Source organism: Sycon ciliatum, chromosome 5 (assembly GCF_964019385.1).
Source record: "Sycon ciliatum chromosome 5, ocSycCili1.1, whole genome shotgun sequence".
Lineage (NCBI taxonomy): Eukaryota > Metazoa > Porifera > Calcarea > Leucosolenida > Sycettidae > Sycon > Sycon ciliatum.
Genome location: NC_088647.1, coordinates 21,450,023 through 21,467,518, shown reverse-complemented (window position 1 = coordinate 21,467,518; position 17,496 = coordinate 21,450,023). Strand labels below are relative to the sequence as shown.

At 49.6% G+C, this 17,496-nt stretch overlaps 2 protein-coding genes across 3 annotated transcripts in view; one reads left to right on the top strand and one right to left on the bottom strand.

The window, feature by feature from the left end:
• Positions 1–3,964, top strand: part of LOC135818027 (uncharacterized) — a 42,198-nt gene extending 38,234 nt beyond the window's left edge. The window contains exons 14-16 of the mRNA XM_065331353.1: positions 1,365–1,424; positions 2,264–2,309; positions 3,226–3,964. Coding sequence (XP_065187425.1) covers positions 1,365–1,424; positions 2,264–2,309; positions 3,226–3,272 — 153 coding nt within the window. The 3' untranslated portion in view covers positions 3,273–3,964. The remainder of the gene's footprint in view (positions 1–1,364; positions 1,425–2,263; positions 2,310–3,225) is intronic.
• Positions 3,965–4,065: 101 nt separating this feature from the next.
• Positions 4,066–16,871, bottom strand: LOC135818026 (uncharacterized). Of its 2 annotated transcripts, none has more exons than XM_065331351.1 (5): positions 16,355–16,871; positions 11,614–11,806; positions 8,161–8,389; positions 7,564–7,645; positions 4,066–7,028 (listed from the first exon to the last, which is right to left on the bottom strand). In XM_065331351.1, exons 1-5 carry the CDS (start codon positions 16,646–16,648, stop codon positions 4,896–4,898), a joined length of 2,931 nt encoding a protein of 976 aa, XP_065187423.1. In that variant the 5' UTR covers positions 16,649–16,871; the 3' UTR covers positions 4,066–4,895. The 2 variants fall into 2 exon arrangements, with proteins under 2 accessions (XP_065187423.1, XP_065187424.1); XM_065331352.1 differs by having other exon boundaries at positions 8,161–8,386.
• Positions 16,872–17,496: the final 625 nt, after the last annotated feature.

Genomic DNA, 17,496 nt, shown 5'->3' with positions numbered 1-17,496 from the left:
TGAATACTTTACTCTCACAGTGCTGCTCAGATCCGATCGTGTGAGTCAAGCTTGCACCCTGCACCAGTTCACACCCCGGTGTTTTCAGGACTAGTGCCGCACAGCACCCAGTGTGACATTGACTCACTTGATCGGATTTCATTGAGCAGCACTGTCTACTGCCCTGTGTGGCTGTAGCACGTCATTCATGCGCCACACAGCAAGTGACGCATGTTAGACTGGCATGCTGGCACCAAGCACAGGTTGCTGGCTTCTTTCATGCCAGCACTCGTCTTAATCAACTGGCATGCTAACCCAGTTCACCCAACCCCCTCCCCTGCCCCCCTCTCTCTCTCTCTTTCTCTCTCTCTCTCTCTCTCTCTCTCTCTCTCTCTCTCTCTCTCTCTCTCTCTCTCTCTCTCTCTCTCTCCCTCTCCTGGACAGACTCCGGTTCAGTTTTGATTAGAGAACTGTAGTTGGTGTTAGATTTCAGAAACATGAAATTGCAGTGTGTTTGGGCAGCAACTAAGTCACTGTCCAAGGAGACCACACACTGGGAGGGGGGGGGGGGGGGGGGGTATGCCGTGATTTAAAGTCAAACTTAATTTTAAAACAGTATTATATGTATGGACAAAGTGGGTGCCGAGACAGCCAGTCTTGATATGCACGGGGTATGCGCGCAAACAAAGAGTGTAGCATGTGCCGGGAAGAAAGACCAATCCTGCGGGCCTTACTGTACATGAGTCTTCATCTACATTGAAATTATGTTACGTCCAGTCAACTTCGCTAATAACGACTGCGGATATACACTCAACTTCGCCAATAACGACTACGGATATAACGACAATTCGCGAATAACGACAGACTTTCCATGCCCAGAGCAAAGTCCCATCCAACTGTCATACACATAATGAGACTTCGGGTATAACGACACTTCGCGAATAAGGACATTTTTCTGATGCCCCGCCGAGTGTCGTTATAAGCGAAGTTGACTGTAACGGCAATTCGCGAATAACGACAGAATTTCCATGCCCAGAGCAAAGTCCCATCTACCTGTATACATACAATGAGACTTCGGGTATAACTACACTTCGCGAATAACGACACTTTTCTGATGCCTGGCCGAGTGTCGTTATACGCACAGTTGACTGTATACTACAAACTAATCTTAAGTTGATACGTGGAATATAAACTGAACACAAACCGAGGTGAAACCCCGCGCCTGTGTGTGCCTCTGTGTACATACGTACCCGTGTGTGCATGTGTGCCCGCGTGTGCATGTGTGCCCGTGTGTGCCCATGTGTGCCCATGTGTGTGCATGTGTGCCCGTGTTTTCATGTGCGCCTCTGTGTGTGCATGTGTACCCTGTTTATTTATGCTACCAGGCTGCTAAGATTCTAGGACCCGGTCATACCATTGTCACTGCTCTCTGCGATGTTGGACAGGTGAGCTATGAACTATGTAGTATATGCGGTATGAAAAGCAGCTGTCATTCACACACCGCACATGGTGTATGCACCGATTCCTCACCAAGTATGTGCGGCGTTTGTAGGCATTGAGTTTCCCGTGAGCCAGGGTACTTGCATACGGTAACTTCCACTCTGTCGCACTCTTTGTCGGGAAGATATCTGCGCAAGTCTCGCTCTTCGTGGGGCAGAAAGCAAGTATGCTCTTCACGCGTCACCTCGATCTGCAACAATGTCGCTTTTGAAACGCTCGCTTCCAATAAGGCCGCTATTACACTACGGCACGCGGCTCGCGTCACGTTTACCGTCTCACGGCAGAGCTCGCGGAAATGCTGACCTGCCCTCGAGAGCCCAAGTCTGGATTTGCTCACGGCACGGCTCGCGTTTGGATCGCGTGACCCGAAACCGTTGGGATCTGATCAAACGTGAGCTAGACGCGAGCCGTGAGTCGTAGTGTAATAACGGCCTGAGCTGCTTTGATTAGAGAACGTTAACTGATTGAGTATGTATGAAAGCCTTGTTTAGTCGTGTAAACAAGAAAGGACCAATAAGTTACGAGCTATGACTAACTGCCCACCAAGGTAACGAGATAGTACACAGCCAGACAGTGCAACAACATGGCACAAAACTGACGGGGGTATTGAGACATTCAACGACCTGACACCTAGCTCCAACACATCTACGGAAGCGCAAACCAACAACCTTCCAACTTGGAAGGCGCATGTGCCTCTCACAAGTACTGCTCGTCTAGACCAGTACTCAATTTGCACTCTTCCTCGGCTCTAAGCGATGTGCTGCTGTACTCCCCACGCTTACAGCGCTCCTACAATCGCATCTGGAGTTGGAAGTTCCTGGAGGAGAAAGGTAAATCATTGCTACATCAATGAATTGCTATATGGCTATATGCTCTAGCTAATTTTGGTTGTGAAACCGCTTTTACATGTACAAGTACATGTAATGTTACACTGCTGCTCAATGAAATCCAGTCACGTTGTCACTCAAGTACACACCGGGCGTTGTGCAGCCCTAGACCTGCAAACACTGGGCTGTGAAATGATGCAAGACGCATACTTGGGTGACGCGACTGCTGGATTTCATTGAGCAGCACTGTATATTGCACGCCATTCCAATCCCACGGTCTGTCCAGATACGTCTCTTGATGTAACAAAACTTTCATTCTGGGTCTGGTGGTGGAATGTTTTATTGGTATGAAATTCATGGTGCACTTGATTCAGTTTGGCAACTTGATATCTGCCTACCATTTGGCTGTAGCTGTACAAGACTGGGTTGAGCTAACAACCGGAGGAGATAGCTGGATGATTGTATTTTTGGCCATGTCACGGCATGTGTGCTTCGACTGTAATGATGGCTGTATTGTGCATTGATTTCAGTCTTTGATGTACGACCTACATAGCAGCTTGTATGATACTGCTTCTACTTCTAAAATGTGTTTTTGTTATTGTTGTCGTCGTCGCCGTCGCTTTTGTTTGAATTTGAATTCTTTATTCACACGATGTCACCATCGCCAATAAGAGTTTATGAGATTGTTGTTGTTGTTGTTGTTGTTGTTGTTGTTGTTGTTGTTGTTGTTGTTGTTGTTGTGGTTGTTGTGGTTGTTGTGGTTGTTGTGGTTGTTGTGGTTGTTGTGGTTGTTGTGGTTGTTGTTGTTGTTGTTGTTGTTGTTGTTGTATGGTTGTTGTTGTTGTTATGGTTGTTGTTGTTGCTGTTGTGGTCGTCGTCGCCATCGCTGCTGCTGCCGTGGTGGCTGCTGTCTGACCAGGTCTGTTGTCAGCCGTACCAGAGGAGTACCACGACACATTACACTGAGTGAATGAGACACGCTGATGCCGCCGGTGGGTGAATCCATGCTGCTATTCTCTAGTAGTCTTTTTTTTAAATTTCTAACTTATTTTACTCCTTTTGAGAGATTCCATGTCGTACATTATTAGTCTTACAGTTGATAACGTTGGTCCACTTACTCAAGGTTAGCATCTGGGTTTTTTTCTCTCTGCTACATTCCCTAGACACTTGCTAGCTGCCAATTTGCATTGCACTACTGCAGTACATGGGTAGTGTGCCAAGTCTCCAACCAATGACTCAAGTTATTCATATTAATTTTTACCCATTTTGACACGTCAAGTCCGGTGGACATGCATAATAAGCGAGTAGGGTGCTGCACTGCACGAAAAGTTCGTATGAGCGTAGTGATCGTTATGTAGCTATTCTAGACAACATTTCAGATGTGTCATTTCGACCATATGCATGCCCCGGCTGCTGAATGTTGCCAAACGGCAATTCCGTAATAAGCGTTTCAGGGATTTCCATCTGAGATCTATTTCTACCACATTGTGTACTGCATGGTAGTATGTAGGAGATTGTTGCTAGTACAAAAATTATTTACAGGACAGCCTTATGAGCTCCTATTTGCCCCCGCCCTTCATTTTCAACTCCTTTAATTTCGCTTTGTTTTACTTCTTTTATAATATTATTATAAAGTGGAAACAAGAAACTTTGTTGCTAAGCACACCGGTATCGGAAAGTGCTCCACCTCAAGTCTCCCAACACTCACTCCCGGCGATGTGAGACGTGCGGTGGAGCACTTTCTGATGACGCACACACGTTGGTTGCCTGCACGTGATGTGCCAAGATCTGTGAGAAATAGAAACAGAAATCGCCTATTTAATATAAGGAGTTTTTTGCCAAAGGAAGGAAAAGAAATCAGCTCAAATATAATCAAATAGTTTGCTGCAAAAAAACTAAAACAAAAGTGTAAAGATGATGATGATAATGAAAGAGAACAAAAAAGTGTTTCACTTGTACGAATCTGTGTCAACCCGTATGATTGTATGTACATGAGGCCGTGCTATCAAACGGGATTCTTTTTAGAAGTTTTTACACCATTCTTCTAGCTCACCATTTGTCATAGGGCTCCACTACAAACACACACGTACGCACACACACACTCACTCACACGCACTCACTCTCTCTCTTTCTCATGGGTATAATTGGGGAAACGAGGGAGAAAAGATATCAGAAGTTGCCAATGAAAGAAAGCACTAAATAAGAATATTAATAAAAAAAACTCTGTCAAAAGGTGATCGCACGGTGCTAAGTCTGATAAGAATATGTATGTACAGTGAGCTCTGCCAATGACGCATGCTTATCGCATAGTGCCATGACAAAGCTTCAGTGTTCAAGATTGTACCAGCAGGAGCAGGGCTACACAGTGAGCAGCATAGAATTGGAAAGCAGTGTGTACGGCGTCGACATGGAGCCGAGCATAAAATTCGTGAAAGTCGCGGTTGTGCATTAAAAAAAATTCACGGTTCGCGTTCGACTCGCAGCTCCAGTCGAGTGTGCGGGTGTGCATAATAGCTGTTGAAATTGAAATTGGACAGTCACGCATGGATCTCCAGCAATTCGTGGGGCTAGTTTCTTACCTAGTGGTACTCAGAGCATCCGTACGGAATCCATTGTAGATGCACGAGGACGCTGGCTGGATGGAATGGCCGGGGGCGGCTCGTCGGGTAGCCGGGTGGTCTGTGCGCGCGAGCGTGCAATGTTCCTGCTAGGAGAGGCTGCTGGAGACTCGGCGCCTTCTGCGCGGATCTTGGCCAGCTGCTCCTTGAGCTTGGCGTCGACCTCTTGATAGCCTGGGTCGCCGACAGCGGCATCTGGATCTTTCGGTGGTCCCAGGATCTCATTGGTCACCTTGCTGTAGCCGTGCCCTTTGCGAGTGGACTGCTGCTGCTGCTTCTCAGCCGTGCTCTTCGCCTCTTCAACACCCGTGTCCTTAACAGCGGAATACAGCGGGTCAGCACCGTCGGCATCTCCATCTTCTGGCTTACTGCCCACGCTTGCCAGGCTGCCCTTGCTGGCCTTGCGGTGAGTAGGCGCAGAACCGCCGCCGGAGATCTGCAGCTCCTGGCGCACGGCGTCGAATTCGGAATCGTTCACAGACGCGTAGCCACCACCGCCTCCTTCACCACCGCCGCCGCCATCCTCCAGCTCTTCTGCTTGCAGAGATGGCGCCAGCAAGACGCGAGACTCTTCGCCGCGTGCTTCAAGCTCCGGCGGCACCTCCCGGCCCAGTGTCCCCTTGCCTGGCATGGCGTACAGGTCTCCACTGTCGTGCACAGGGATGCCCTCGATGGGAGCGTCTTCCTTGCCGGCTTCGTAGTGCACCACGGCCGACTCGAGGACTTCCGCCCCGGGCTGCTTGGGTGCCAGTTGGGGAGGTTTCTCGTACACTCCCTCCTCTGTGTGTGCAACCACTGGCTGATGGTGGGTTTTCTCCGGGCGGGCGTAGATGTCGTGCGTTCCCGCGCTGGTCTTCCTTTCGGCGACACCGCCATTGCCAGAGCTCGGTTCCTCCTCGGGAATCGGGCTGCGCTGCAATCCTGCCTCCTTCTGCGGTGACTTCTGCTTGGCCGACTTGCGCGAGTCGAACACCGTGTCGTAAGAGTCGTCATTATCCGGCACGCCGTCGGTCTGTGCAGACGACAAGCTGCTGCCTCCGTGACTTGGGGAGAGGTTGGCTGCGCCGACGCTGCCCTGACTGTTCTCCCTAACGCGGCTGTAGGGCGACTCGACCCCCGTCTCGCTGATGTCGTCGAACACCCGAGAGTACGGCTCGTCCTGGTGCATACCGCTGCGGAACGCCTCATCAACGCGTTCGTACATGTCGGATGAGCGCTGCCCGGAGCTACCGGCACCAGCCTCGGCATTGGACTCGTCCACACAGCTATAGGTGGGGTCGTCCTCCTGCTCGGCGGCAATGTCACTGGCAGAGACCGATATCGACGGCTTGCGAGACTGGACGACAAACGCCGGCTCTCCGACCGGTTCGGGCAGGCTGCGCTGCAGACTGGCCGACTTGGACGCCTGGTGACTCAAGGCCGATTGCTGACTGGCCGAGCGACCACGGTCTATGCCTGCATGCGACGGCGGCGGCGATGGTAGTGTTGCTGTAGGTGCAATGACAGCTTCGTAGGACGGGTCGTCTTCATCGTCATCATCGTCGTTTCCATCGTCGCGTTTCTTTTCCTTCCTCTTGGAAACGGACACGCTGCGTCCCTCCACGTTGGCGTACACATAGCCGTCGGCATTTTCCACCACCGTGTGATGTACAACTGCGTCGCCGCTTTCCTCAATCGAGCCATCCTGTCCCTGCCCGCGGATGCACTCGTACGACGGAGAAACCACTTCCTCGCGTTGCAGTGGTGTGCTGTCCTGCGCACCATCGGCGGTAGTTTGTTGTGGTGATGTCCTGAGTGGAGATGCAGCAGCTGTGCTGCTGTCATTGTCTGCAACCTTCGCTGGTGATGCAGACGCCTGGTTTGCCGCCGGCTCTCCTGGCGTTGCAGCGGTCACACCTGTGTCGCTTGCGTCTTTAGCTTCGGGCCCTGCCTTTTCTGTGCTGCCAGCTTCTCTCTTTGACGTAGGCGACTGTTCCAGGGTGCTCTCCTGGCCAGCTGCTGCCTCAGTAGTTTCCGGTGTGGCTGCTGGAGACCGGGCTGCTGCATCGTTGCCTTGCTCCTCCACGCTGCTGGGTGTAGGTACGGTACTGATCTCCTCTGTGGCCTGGGATGCCAATGGACACACACACACATGCACACGTACACATATGTACACACACACACACGCACACCACATCACATCAAGATAAGTCAAAGAGAGGCTTACAAGCAGCAACACACTGGTCAGCTAGCCCAACCTTTGGCTAACGATATCTCATCAAAAGCACCAACATTACTATCATGGTACGTGGTTTGCTGAATAGAATACAGGAAACGTACTTTTGCTAATCATATCAACAACAAAAAGACACTCCCCGCATTGTCGAAACATACCTTGTCCATACGTATCAACAGCATCCAAATTTGTTACAATGTGCAAGTATAATACGCTACGAACTGCACTGAAAAGCTTCAGGCATCATTTCGTTCACAGTAGTAGTGCTGCAAGTGTGACGAGGTAAGCCATTGCTGACCAAGGTGACGTACTAGCAACCTGGTACACCTCGTGACACCCATCAACTCTACATGTGCATGGCAATATGAGTGATGCATTACTAAGGCTACACGTGTTCATCTCGGAAACCACCTGACCACCGTACCGTAGCATCTTGGGCTTGTGCATTCGACTCGTTTGGACGCGAGGCCACTTCGTTGAGCTCACCTGACGATGCCTTTGGAGAGCTGCTTCCAGTAAATAGACAAGAGAGACAGACAGACGACGGACGGACGGACATAGACAGACACACACACACGCGCGCGCACACACACACACACGCACGCGCGCGCGCGCGCACACACACACACACACAATCTGTCAAAGACCCTGCACTTTCCTATTGTAGGGGTGGAGGGTGCTATAGAAAACTGACTTGAAAATTAATGGTACGAAAGGTCTAGTCGAAACTATACGGTATCTGTGCTTCGTGTGCTAATTTGTTTCCCTCCAACCAGGAATCTATATGCTATAGAAAATCCTGCATATTTCAGAATAAGAAACATCGCTAGTTGCAGTTCCTGCTCAGTACTGGCAAGTAGATGACAACTGTATCATAGCATCGTCCTGTCCGGATATTTTTTGTGGAAACGGATGTGTGCAGTTTAGCGAGGTCTGACTGTGCTACAGTTTTTTTTGTGAATACAGATAGTCAGCAGTGACTCATTGCATATTGCAGTGCAGACCAGACACGATGACCTACCTTCGAGACTTCTTTTTAGACGTGCACAGCGCAATCAAAAGCATCAAGACCACGCCTTCCGCCACGGACGCAAGCAGTGCCTGTGCGAGCGTCCTCTTCCGTCGCGGCCGGCGCACACCCCCGCCGCCAGCCAAATCAGCAGAGGATGGCGATGAGCGTCGTAAGCGTCTACTTCTTTGCCCCGGATCAGCAGAGCTGTCATCATCGAGACGGTGGCCAAAATGTTCTGCTGAGCAGGATACAAAATGATAGTCACGTGCAGACAACATTCAGTACAATGTCATGTACTTTGAAGTACATGGAGAAGTCCTGACAAACTGGGAACTCAGTGTCCTACTGCAGTGTGGACAGTCCCACTTGGGACAAAAAAAGCCACATTGTATACACCAGGCATGTACGGTAGATAGGCCTTATCAAACAACCCTTCAGAGGTCATCATGATGATATCGGAAATCATGAATCCACACTACCCTCAGTAGTCAGAATTATCATGGGTTCATATCGACGCCCCACTAATTCCCCTGAGGCCACCCAGAATTAATTCGTTGTTTCGGGTCACCCGACCGACCGTCTTTTTTCACCCGACCGCAAAATGTTTTTTTTTGATTGTGCATGCAAATGTACGTTACATGACTAGGCTACGCGTGTACACACGCGACCCTAAAATAATAATAGCAGTCCAGACGTCGATCTCCAGAGTCAGAAGCAGCCAAATGACAGGTTGCATGCATGCAGCGCTTGGTGACGACGTTGTATTCTCTGATCCGCGATCGGTCCTGAAACAACATCAGCTCCGCCACCGCGTCGCTCATTGACAGAGGTTTTGGTGAGAGCTGCTCGTCAGACTCGTTTGCAAGCGAGGTCAAGATCTGGTCCTGGAGGCTGAAGCTAGCTGGGGACCTACATAGTAGATCTGAAGGCTGCTGGATCGTCTAGATTTGATCGACTGGCTTAATGGACAAAAGCTATTCGACAATTATTATGTATGCACATGGCCATGTATGGCGCGCATGGCAGTTACCAAAATAAAAAATAAAATAAAAAATAAACCCGACCGACCGACCCTGGTACGGATCATCCGGAGTGAAGTGACCCGAAACAACGAATTAATTCTAGGTGGCCTGATCTCCACTGGTCAAATATTTTCCATATTTTACCAGCGTCATATTTGACCAGTGCCATAATTATTGACCACTTGTTCACACTTCGCCACCACACACACACAATGAAATACCATGATAAAATTAATATGTTGTTGACCTCGTAGGTGGTCAATATGGGCAATAAAGGCGGACCTAGGTCTTTTACTCGGCCTATATTTCCCATATTGACCACCTACTCACGTACTCTGTCAATAACTTATCAATACAGTAAACCCAGCCCTCTAACCGGGCACCATGGCATTGGTGCAACGGAAACTGTCCTGATATGACAGGACTCCTTCCGCTGGATCCAGGGATGCACGTTTGATCCACGGCACTTTGGCGCATGAACATTTGTCGGGTCAATGCAGGATTCCGTTTGGTACAGGGTCCGGCAAATACAGGTTTTACTGTACGTTCTTATTTGGTGCCACGGACCTTGATGCCCTGGATGTGGTACTAATGTCACTGGACCCACACATGTACAAAATTACTACAAATACAGTACACTTGTGAAAACAAAAACTTTCAAGACGTTCGTAATGAGCCTGAAGTGTGTCCTTTTTATGAGTATTATCGCATTTTTGTCTCAGAGGATTCTGAATACAGTAATTCATTGTACTATGAACTGGTTTAGGGCGCCAGTTTCGCACTTTGAGTTAGATATCACCTAGAACGCAACTTCACAGTCATTCATCTGGAACCCCAGGGCTGAGGCCTACAGCGTGTGCTACAAATAGTAAGCTGAGTATATAAGTTAATAACTCTCACAAAACTGTGCACCTCTAGTCTATGGGGTCTGTGGCTGCGACGGCAGAACTTCACATATAAGCGTGACAAACCCGTACACACAAGCTGCACCCTGGGAATGATAGATACAGGGCTTGTATGCAACCCTACTACTTTGGGTCCAACTGCTGGACACTTTGCACTGTCTTGCAGCGCCCGCCTATTAAACTATACCATGTGGCGTGAAACTCTCCCATCACGGCACTGGACACTGGACAGAGACAGTACAGGCCGCTGCACACTCTAGGGCGATGAACCCTTGACACCAAGTGTGTGTGTGTGTGGGGGGGGGGGGGGAGGTAGTACTGGTTGTATGACATAAAATTAATATTCCTTGCAGCCGTGCTACACTGTTGATACCAGCACTATGTTCTGCAGTACAGGCAGACTGACCACTTGCGATTACTGAACCAATCACTTTGCTCTAGAACAGGGCGGTCAACCCATTGCAAGTAGACTTTACTAAGCTCCAGGTTCTTCAGCATGCATCGGGCCGTGCACACTGGCACCACAGCACAGGGAATACCGTCATTCACGTATGCACCTCACCGATCTAGGCATTCCACAAACTTGGATTTACACAGAGTGCGCGCATACACTAACGGGCATCAAGAATTGAATTCCGAGCACCGGCCAGTCAACCATCACAGCAATGTGAAACTGTGCAGCCCATTCACAACATTGTTATCACCAGCCAACACTATATCATAGGCCACTCGGACATACATTCTCTAGCCCCAGGTGAAACGACATGGCCAAACGTGGTACAGACTCTCGTGATGCGTACCAAAACGAGAAGACACGCATAGAATTTGACAGCTGTCGGAACAAGCACCGAGCGATCGACAACTTATGTTTGTTTGCAACACCCAGAAAACACTCGAAAATCCGGCCCCCAAATGAAAACGTCACGGCAAACACTAATGTATGTGCTATACGTGGATTAGATGAGTTTGTCCAGTGAAGGTACTTTGCACCAGTGACCTCCTTCAAATCACTGCAGTACAATGGAATTCCAAAACAATGATGACCGTTGGCAAGATGGTCCACGAGTAATTGCGTAACAATCTGCTCAAAGGAGGGCAGCGTGTTCAAAACTGCTTCTTGGTAGACCGAGACCATCAGTTGGAACAGATAAATACTGCTACTTTGAACTGTAATCACTGGCTGCCGTCAATGATGAGAGAACCAGTACTTGTTTGGCAAGCTTCAAAATGCATTGGCATACACCGCCCTGCCCTCACCCACCTATGATCACCTTGTGCCCTTGTGATGCCCATGCAATCGCTGAAGGTCATGATTAACATATTGAGCATTGAGGCAGACGCACTGATGGTGCTTGGGATTGCCACTTCAACTTTTTTTTAAAGGCTTGATGAGTGCCAATGTACAGACACACACACGTACACCTTCATTCATGAACACGCATACGCGTACACCTTCACTCATGCACACACACACACACACACACACACACACACACACACACACGTACGCCTTCACTCGTGCACACATCACATACCGTATTCTGCTATGGACACGTTGCTTTCATTCAGCGAGGCATCACTGCCCAGGTCGAACGCATGCTGGCATCGTGCACAGACAACAGTGAGCTCTCCCACCAGCACATTGCCTGCAATAGTGCGCTGGTTGCAGTCTACTTCAAGCAGGGTGATAGGCGGCAGACTGACCTCAAACCACCAGCGTTCAGAACCCTATGGTTGAAAACAAACCGATGTACAACAGAGCCATGGGACAGTGTCACAGCACACACAGCCATGGTGCAGTACCGTTCGCAGCCACAGTAAAGCACAAAGAACGCAGTGCACACAGCACGGTGCAGTACACAGATCACACACACCACACGCGCGCGCGCGCGCACACACACACACACACACACACATATACACGCACACAGACGCACACACACGCACACAGACGCACACACACACACACACACACACACACACACACACACACACACACACACACACATGCAACAGTACACCCAGCTGTTACATACCACCATCAACTGGCAGTGCAGTCCACTGGGATTCCTGGATGTTTTGCTCCTGGCATTATATCTACGACACTGCCCTGGTGAGAGCAGGGAGTCATGAAAACAACAACTCCCTGCTTGAAATCACCTCATTGTATATAACAATTTAGGAGCCAACTTGCAGTTCCGGGCATGTCAGCCACGATTGTGGTGTTTTCACTATTCAAAATGAATGCTCCATATGTACATGCCAATGGGTCGGCCTTGTGGAACAGCTGGCCACAAACGCATGTGTGCCATGATTCAACCACAGTTTACCTTTTGTTTCACTCGATTTAGAGCCAGCCAGGCACTAGCATTTCTACTATTATCCAGGCGTGGCCAGATAACTTGTGCTGCAAAGACAACACCAGGTCATGATGATCAGCGACATGCAGCTTGTCCGCTCACCGAGGCTTACTGTGACCGCCAGTGTATTATACGTGGGCACTGGCAAGTTCTTTGCGTCGCACTGAGTGGTGTTTCCTGTGCTGCTATCACTAGTCAGCTCTTACACGGCAGCAGTATTCTTCACTTGTGCGTGTAGTAATGAATCTCACTTGATTTGTCAGAAAATTGGCTGCTCCGAACGTTCGAGATTGCGCCGCTTTCCCCACAGTTTAACATACTAAGTTCACCTTTAACTTGGTTGACACTTGAATGACTCGCGACTGCCGTCCAGAGTAATGCCAGTGTCTGCTCCAGAACCGGGTGAGCCAGGTAATCGACCCGGTTGGGCGGCGCTTGGATCCGGTTGAAAATTAAGTACCGGGTCACCTGTGACCCGGTTGGTACTTTTCCACGTTCGAACTTTGAAAGGACTGACTACATGGCTTGTATGTGTGACAGATCATGCAGAGGTGCGCGTCGAAGTGAAAGTACTTGTAGTCGGTATCCGGTGTGTGCACGTGCTCAGTTCGAGCTTGATTGTTGAGGTGTTGTTTTTTGGAAATGGAGCCTCCAGCGAAGAGGCGAATCCATAGGCCCTGCTTCCAGGACTCTTGGGAAACAGGTCGTCGTGGTGAGACAGCGCCAGGTACATGTGTACCCGGCTCCGACCCGGTTGAAATGGTTGCACCAGGTACACGTGTACTCGGCTGTCCTACAATCCTAGAGCAGACACTGAATGCACGAGAAGACTATGAAACATTCAACCTGGCAAACCTGCAGAAAAGCGCCTCTCCCTCAGCGGCTCAATACATATTCAGGGCACCTGTCCCCTTGTCAGTTGATTTTGAGTAGCCGGGCTGAGCAAGTGTGTGGCTAGAGTCGGAACCGTGACCACTGTTATGGTATTATCCAGCCCCGAGTGACTTCAACAGGGATACGGAACTGACGAGACACTGTATTCCCAGCGGTACAAACACCTCGTGAACTCCAGATACCGGAGTAAATCAGTGCCACCCATGGATGTAGGAGACTTGAAGCGCTGAGGGCTCTTGGTCGTGCCTAACACAGTCACCACCAAACCAGCTATGTACACAGAACTTCAAGCCTGCACTTGTGAACAGCCTTTTCGGATTTGTAACTATCAAATCGGCGATAGTGGCTTCGGCAACAATCCATGGGTAAGGCTGACCGGACTGAGTTCACGAGGTGTTCATTATGCTAGCAACAAAGTGTCTCTGTAAGTTAGTTTGTGTCCCTGGTGATGTTTGGGGATGGAGAGCAGCATACTGGCACAAAGTTCACTAGCCTCCTGCTCAAGCTCAACTCATCAGGAGCGAATTCCACGAAACACGTTGTATTGAGCAGGGAGCGATGGTTTCATACAGCCCGGCTTGCTAAGTCGAAGGTTCGATAGTCTTCTTGTGTTCTGTAGGTGGTAGTCGTGAGTCTTATAAGTCAAAACTGAGGGAAAAACTGAGAGCTCCAACATTGGAACTGCGGCAACCAGTTTTCATACTACAACTGCCGAGGTCACTACTAACAATTCGCTCACTTCCGACAAAGACCTTCAGCTCTTTACTGCCGTCAACTTTTGCAGGTCCTGTGAAGAATCTGAAGTTTGGTAGCTTGCAGTTACTCATCCGACGGGAGCCACTAGATACTAGGGACCTTTCGCATTTGCTACGAATCGAATGCGAACAAAAGTTTGATTCGGCTCGTAATCGTTTCGTTGAAAACAGAATTCAGGTTTCGCAAGTCGTTATGCAAATATGCATGGCAACTACGAATACGGGTGTGTTCGCGCACACGTGCATGGATCATGGAATCAAGGGAAAAAATGTGTACCTGGCAAAACATGTGCACCTTGCAAAAAAATGTGTACCTGACGGATTCGGAGCGTGCCACGAATGAAGAGGCTTCCATTCGTGAAAACGAGCTCTCCGCGGCGACTCTGACGAATCAGCATTCGTTTCGTATCCGTACGCGTGGTGCGAAAGGTCCCTACTATTATGATGTTGGCAACTCTTCCAACAAACACAATGCCTTGCGAACTGAATGACTGCGTAATTTCATTTCCTGTCATTTCTTCCATCGTATCAGGGCTTTCCCTCAGGGGGGGGGGGGGGGGGGGGGGGGGGGATAAGGCTCTAGCACCAGGGTTGGATCGCGGAATCGAATCCATGTGCAATGGGAATGCGTGTGTGTGTGTGTGTGTGTGTGTGTTGTGTGTGTGTGTGTGTGTGTGTGTGTGTGTGTGTGTGTGTGTGTGTGTGTGTGTGTGTGTGTGTGTGTGTGTGTGTGTGTGTGTGTGTGTGTGTGTGTGTGTGTGTGTGTGTGTGTGTGTGTGTGTGTGTGTGTGTGTGTGTGTGTGTGTGTGTGTGTGTGTGTGTGTGTGTGTGTGTGTGTGTGTGTGTGTGTGTGTGTGTGTGTGTGTGTGTGTGTGTGTGTGTGTGTGTGTGTGTGTGTGTGTGTGTGTGTGTGTGTGTGTGTGTGTGTGTGTGTGTGTGTGTGTGTGTGTGTGTGTGTGTGTGTGTGTGTGTGTGTGTGTGTGTGTGTGTGTGTGTGTGTGTGTGTGTGTGTGTGTGTGTGTGTGTGTGTGTGTGTGTGTGTGTGTGTGTGTGTGTGTGTGTGTGTGTGTGTGTGTGTGTGTGTGTGTGTGTGTGTGTGTGTGTGTGTGTGTGTGTGTGTGTGTGTGTGTGTGTGTGTGTGTGTGTGTGTGTGTGTGTGTGTGTGTGTGTGTGTGTGTGTGTGTGTGTGTGTGTGTGTGTGTGTGTGTGTGTGTGTGTGTGTGTGTGTGTGTGTGTGTGTGTGTGTGTGTGTGTGTGTGTGTGTGTGTGTGTGTGTGTGTGTGTGTGTGTGTGTGTGTGTGTGTGTGTGTGTGTGTGTGTGTGTGTGTGTGTGTGTGTGTGTGTGTGTGTGTGTGTGTGTGTGTGTGTGTGTGTGTGTGTGTGTGTGTGTGTGTGTGTGTGTGTGTGTGTGTGTGTGTGTGTGTGTGTGTGTGTGTGTGTGTGTGTGTGTGTGTGTGGTGTGTGTGGTGTGTTCCACGGCCAGGACACAAGCTCATTCATTTCTGAGTGCTGTGCCAGTGACTGGATCTTTGTGAGAGACGTACACAATGGTATACTTGACAAGGCTCAAGTTTCCACAATTCTGCTACAGAAAGAAGTTCCACTCCTCAGAAGATAGTAAGTAATTAGTTCCACTCCTCAGAAGATAGTAAGTAATTAGTTAGTTCACGACGCTATTATAAACGCGCCATTGGTACCATGACTGTGTTTCACTGTCAGTTCTGATTATTTTTCTGCAGTTATGAAGAAGTACAATTATTTGATCACTTCACTGTATCTCCTACAGTTGAACATCTTTTAGAATTGGGCTGGGGCGTTCGTAGCACACATCGTAATTCAATTATCCTGTGTGCTGCGAGTAGAAGATTGTTGGGAGCGTGCAGTGCACCATGAACGGGCTGTGGCCTGGTTACCGCCGCTGGTTCAAGTCGCACTCACTCAGACTGACTTTACCAGTAAGTCCAAATACTAGGAGCGCATTAGCGACGCGATGCGTGCGATGTGCGTATAAAACCATTCATTTCCGTCCACAGCGATCATGTTCTTGACATCTTTTACTTGTTGCACGAATCGGACTTCAAAGTACCAACATGTGTACCGGCCAAAGACTTTTGACGTTGTGTTAGCGATCGCCAACTCAGCAACTGCATCAAACGCGCTTTTACTTAAGTTTTAGCTTTACACTATGTCAGTGCTGTGTGACTGTGCGTGCTAGAGTACTACTACAATCATCATCATGTACTGAGTGAATCGCAGCTGCTGCTTACCCTGAACACGACGCTCCGGCTGATCGTCATCCCAGGTCGCACACGGCATTCGAGCAATTCGTTGTTGGCCTGCGCCAGTCCCGGCAACGCAACGTCAACACTAGCGTGCCCGTCTAACCCCAGCAGCGGCACTCGGCCATCGCTCCAGCTCGGACAAACGCTTACTGGCCTCGCACTAGTCAGACCAGTGGTGAAAACAAGAAAAACTATAACAGCTGCCGCCACCATCATCTTCCCTCTCACATCTGCAGAACAGCAAATCATTTTCTTCTCTCCCGTGCCCAGTAGGCTCATGATAATTATAATTATTTTCCTCCAGCAGCGAGCTGTGTGCCTGCAATGGCTATGTGCGCATGGCCACAGCACCTCCAGCGCACGACGCTGCCGTCCTCTGGATAAAATACTCGTTACTGCATCTAACGCCGCCGCCCCACAAGACAAGAACAGTGAATCTCTGTCACTCCCAGAGAGACCTCCCTCCCTTATCTATTTTCAGCCACTATCAACCGAGCGCACGAAACACTGCATGGTACATGGTGGATATGCAAGAGCTGAGTAAGATTGAGATCGAAGTGGAGATTTTTTCGTTCATGACAGATGCCAGAACCGGCAGAAAGCATGTTGCTGGTCTACGTCTAGCTGTACGCGTACACCATGTAGATCTACACGCAAGCCCGTCGGGACTTACGAAAAAGTCCCGGCATAAAATCGACTTGTGCATGTATGCATAATGTGCACGTGAGGTCGTCTCGCTCGATCTCTAGCTCTACTCACTCGCAGTCGTACTCGCAGATCTACGGCTAGGAAGTGTGGAAACACGGCCGGACCGTCCGCATATGCGCATGCAGCAGCCAGTGTCGCGGGTGTCGCAGATCGCGACAAACATGACGTCGTCCGAGCTACATATGTAGCCGCATGCATGCCAGGCTAGACCCGAAAACTCGGAAAAGGCAAAAAAATCCGCTGCATGTGGACAGGCGCGCAGCAAGCAGCGGCAAGATCCAGCTGACCCATGTGAACTGTGTTGAGATTCTGGCGAGCAGCTGTAGCTGTTGCTGCATATCCGCTCTTTGCGAGCCATCTCCAACTCCATCTCGGATTCTTTATGTCCATCTCCATGTCCATCAGGTCCATGGGATCCA

What these genes read in the sequence shown, in the direction of transcription:
- LOC135818026 (XM_065331351.1), bottom strand. Translation starts at nt 16,648, where the DNA reads ATGAGCCTACTGGGCACGGGAGAGAAGAAAATGATTTGCTGTTCTGCA. An exon ending in CGTGTCCATAGCAGAATACG is followed by an intron (nt 8,390 to 11,613) that starts GTATGTGATGTG and finishes TATCCTGCTCAG; the next exon opens with CAGAACATTTTGGCCACCGT. An exon ending in TCTAAAAAGAAGTCTCGAAG is followed by an intron (nt 7,646 to 8,160) that starts GTAGGTCATCGT and finishes TACTGGAAGCAG; the next exon opens with CTCTCCAAAGGCATCGTCAG.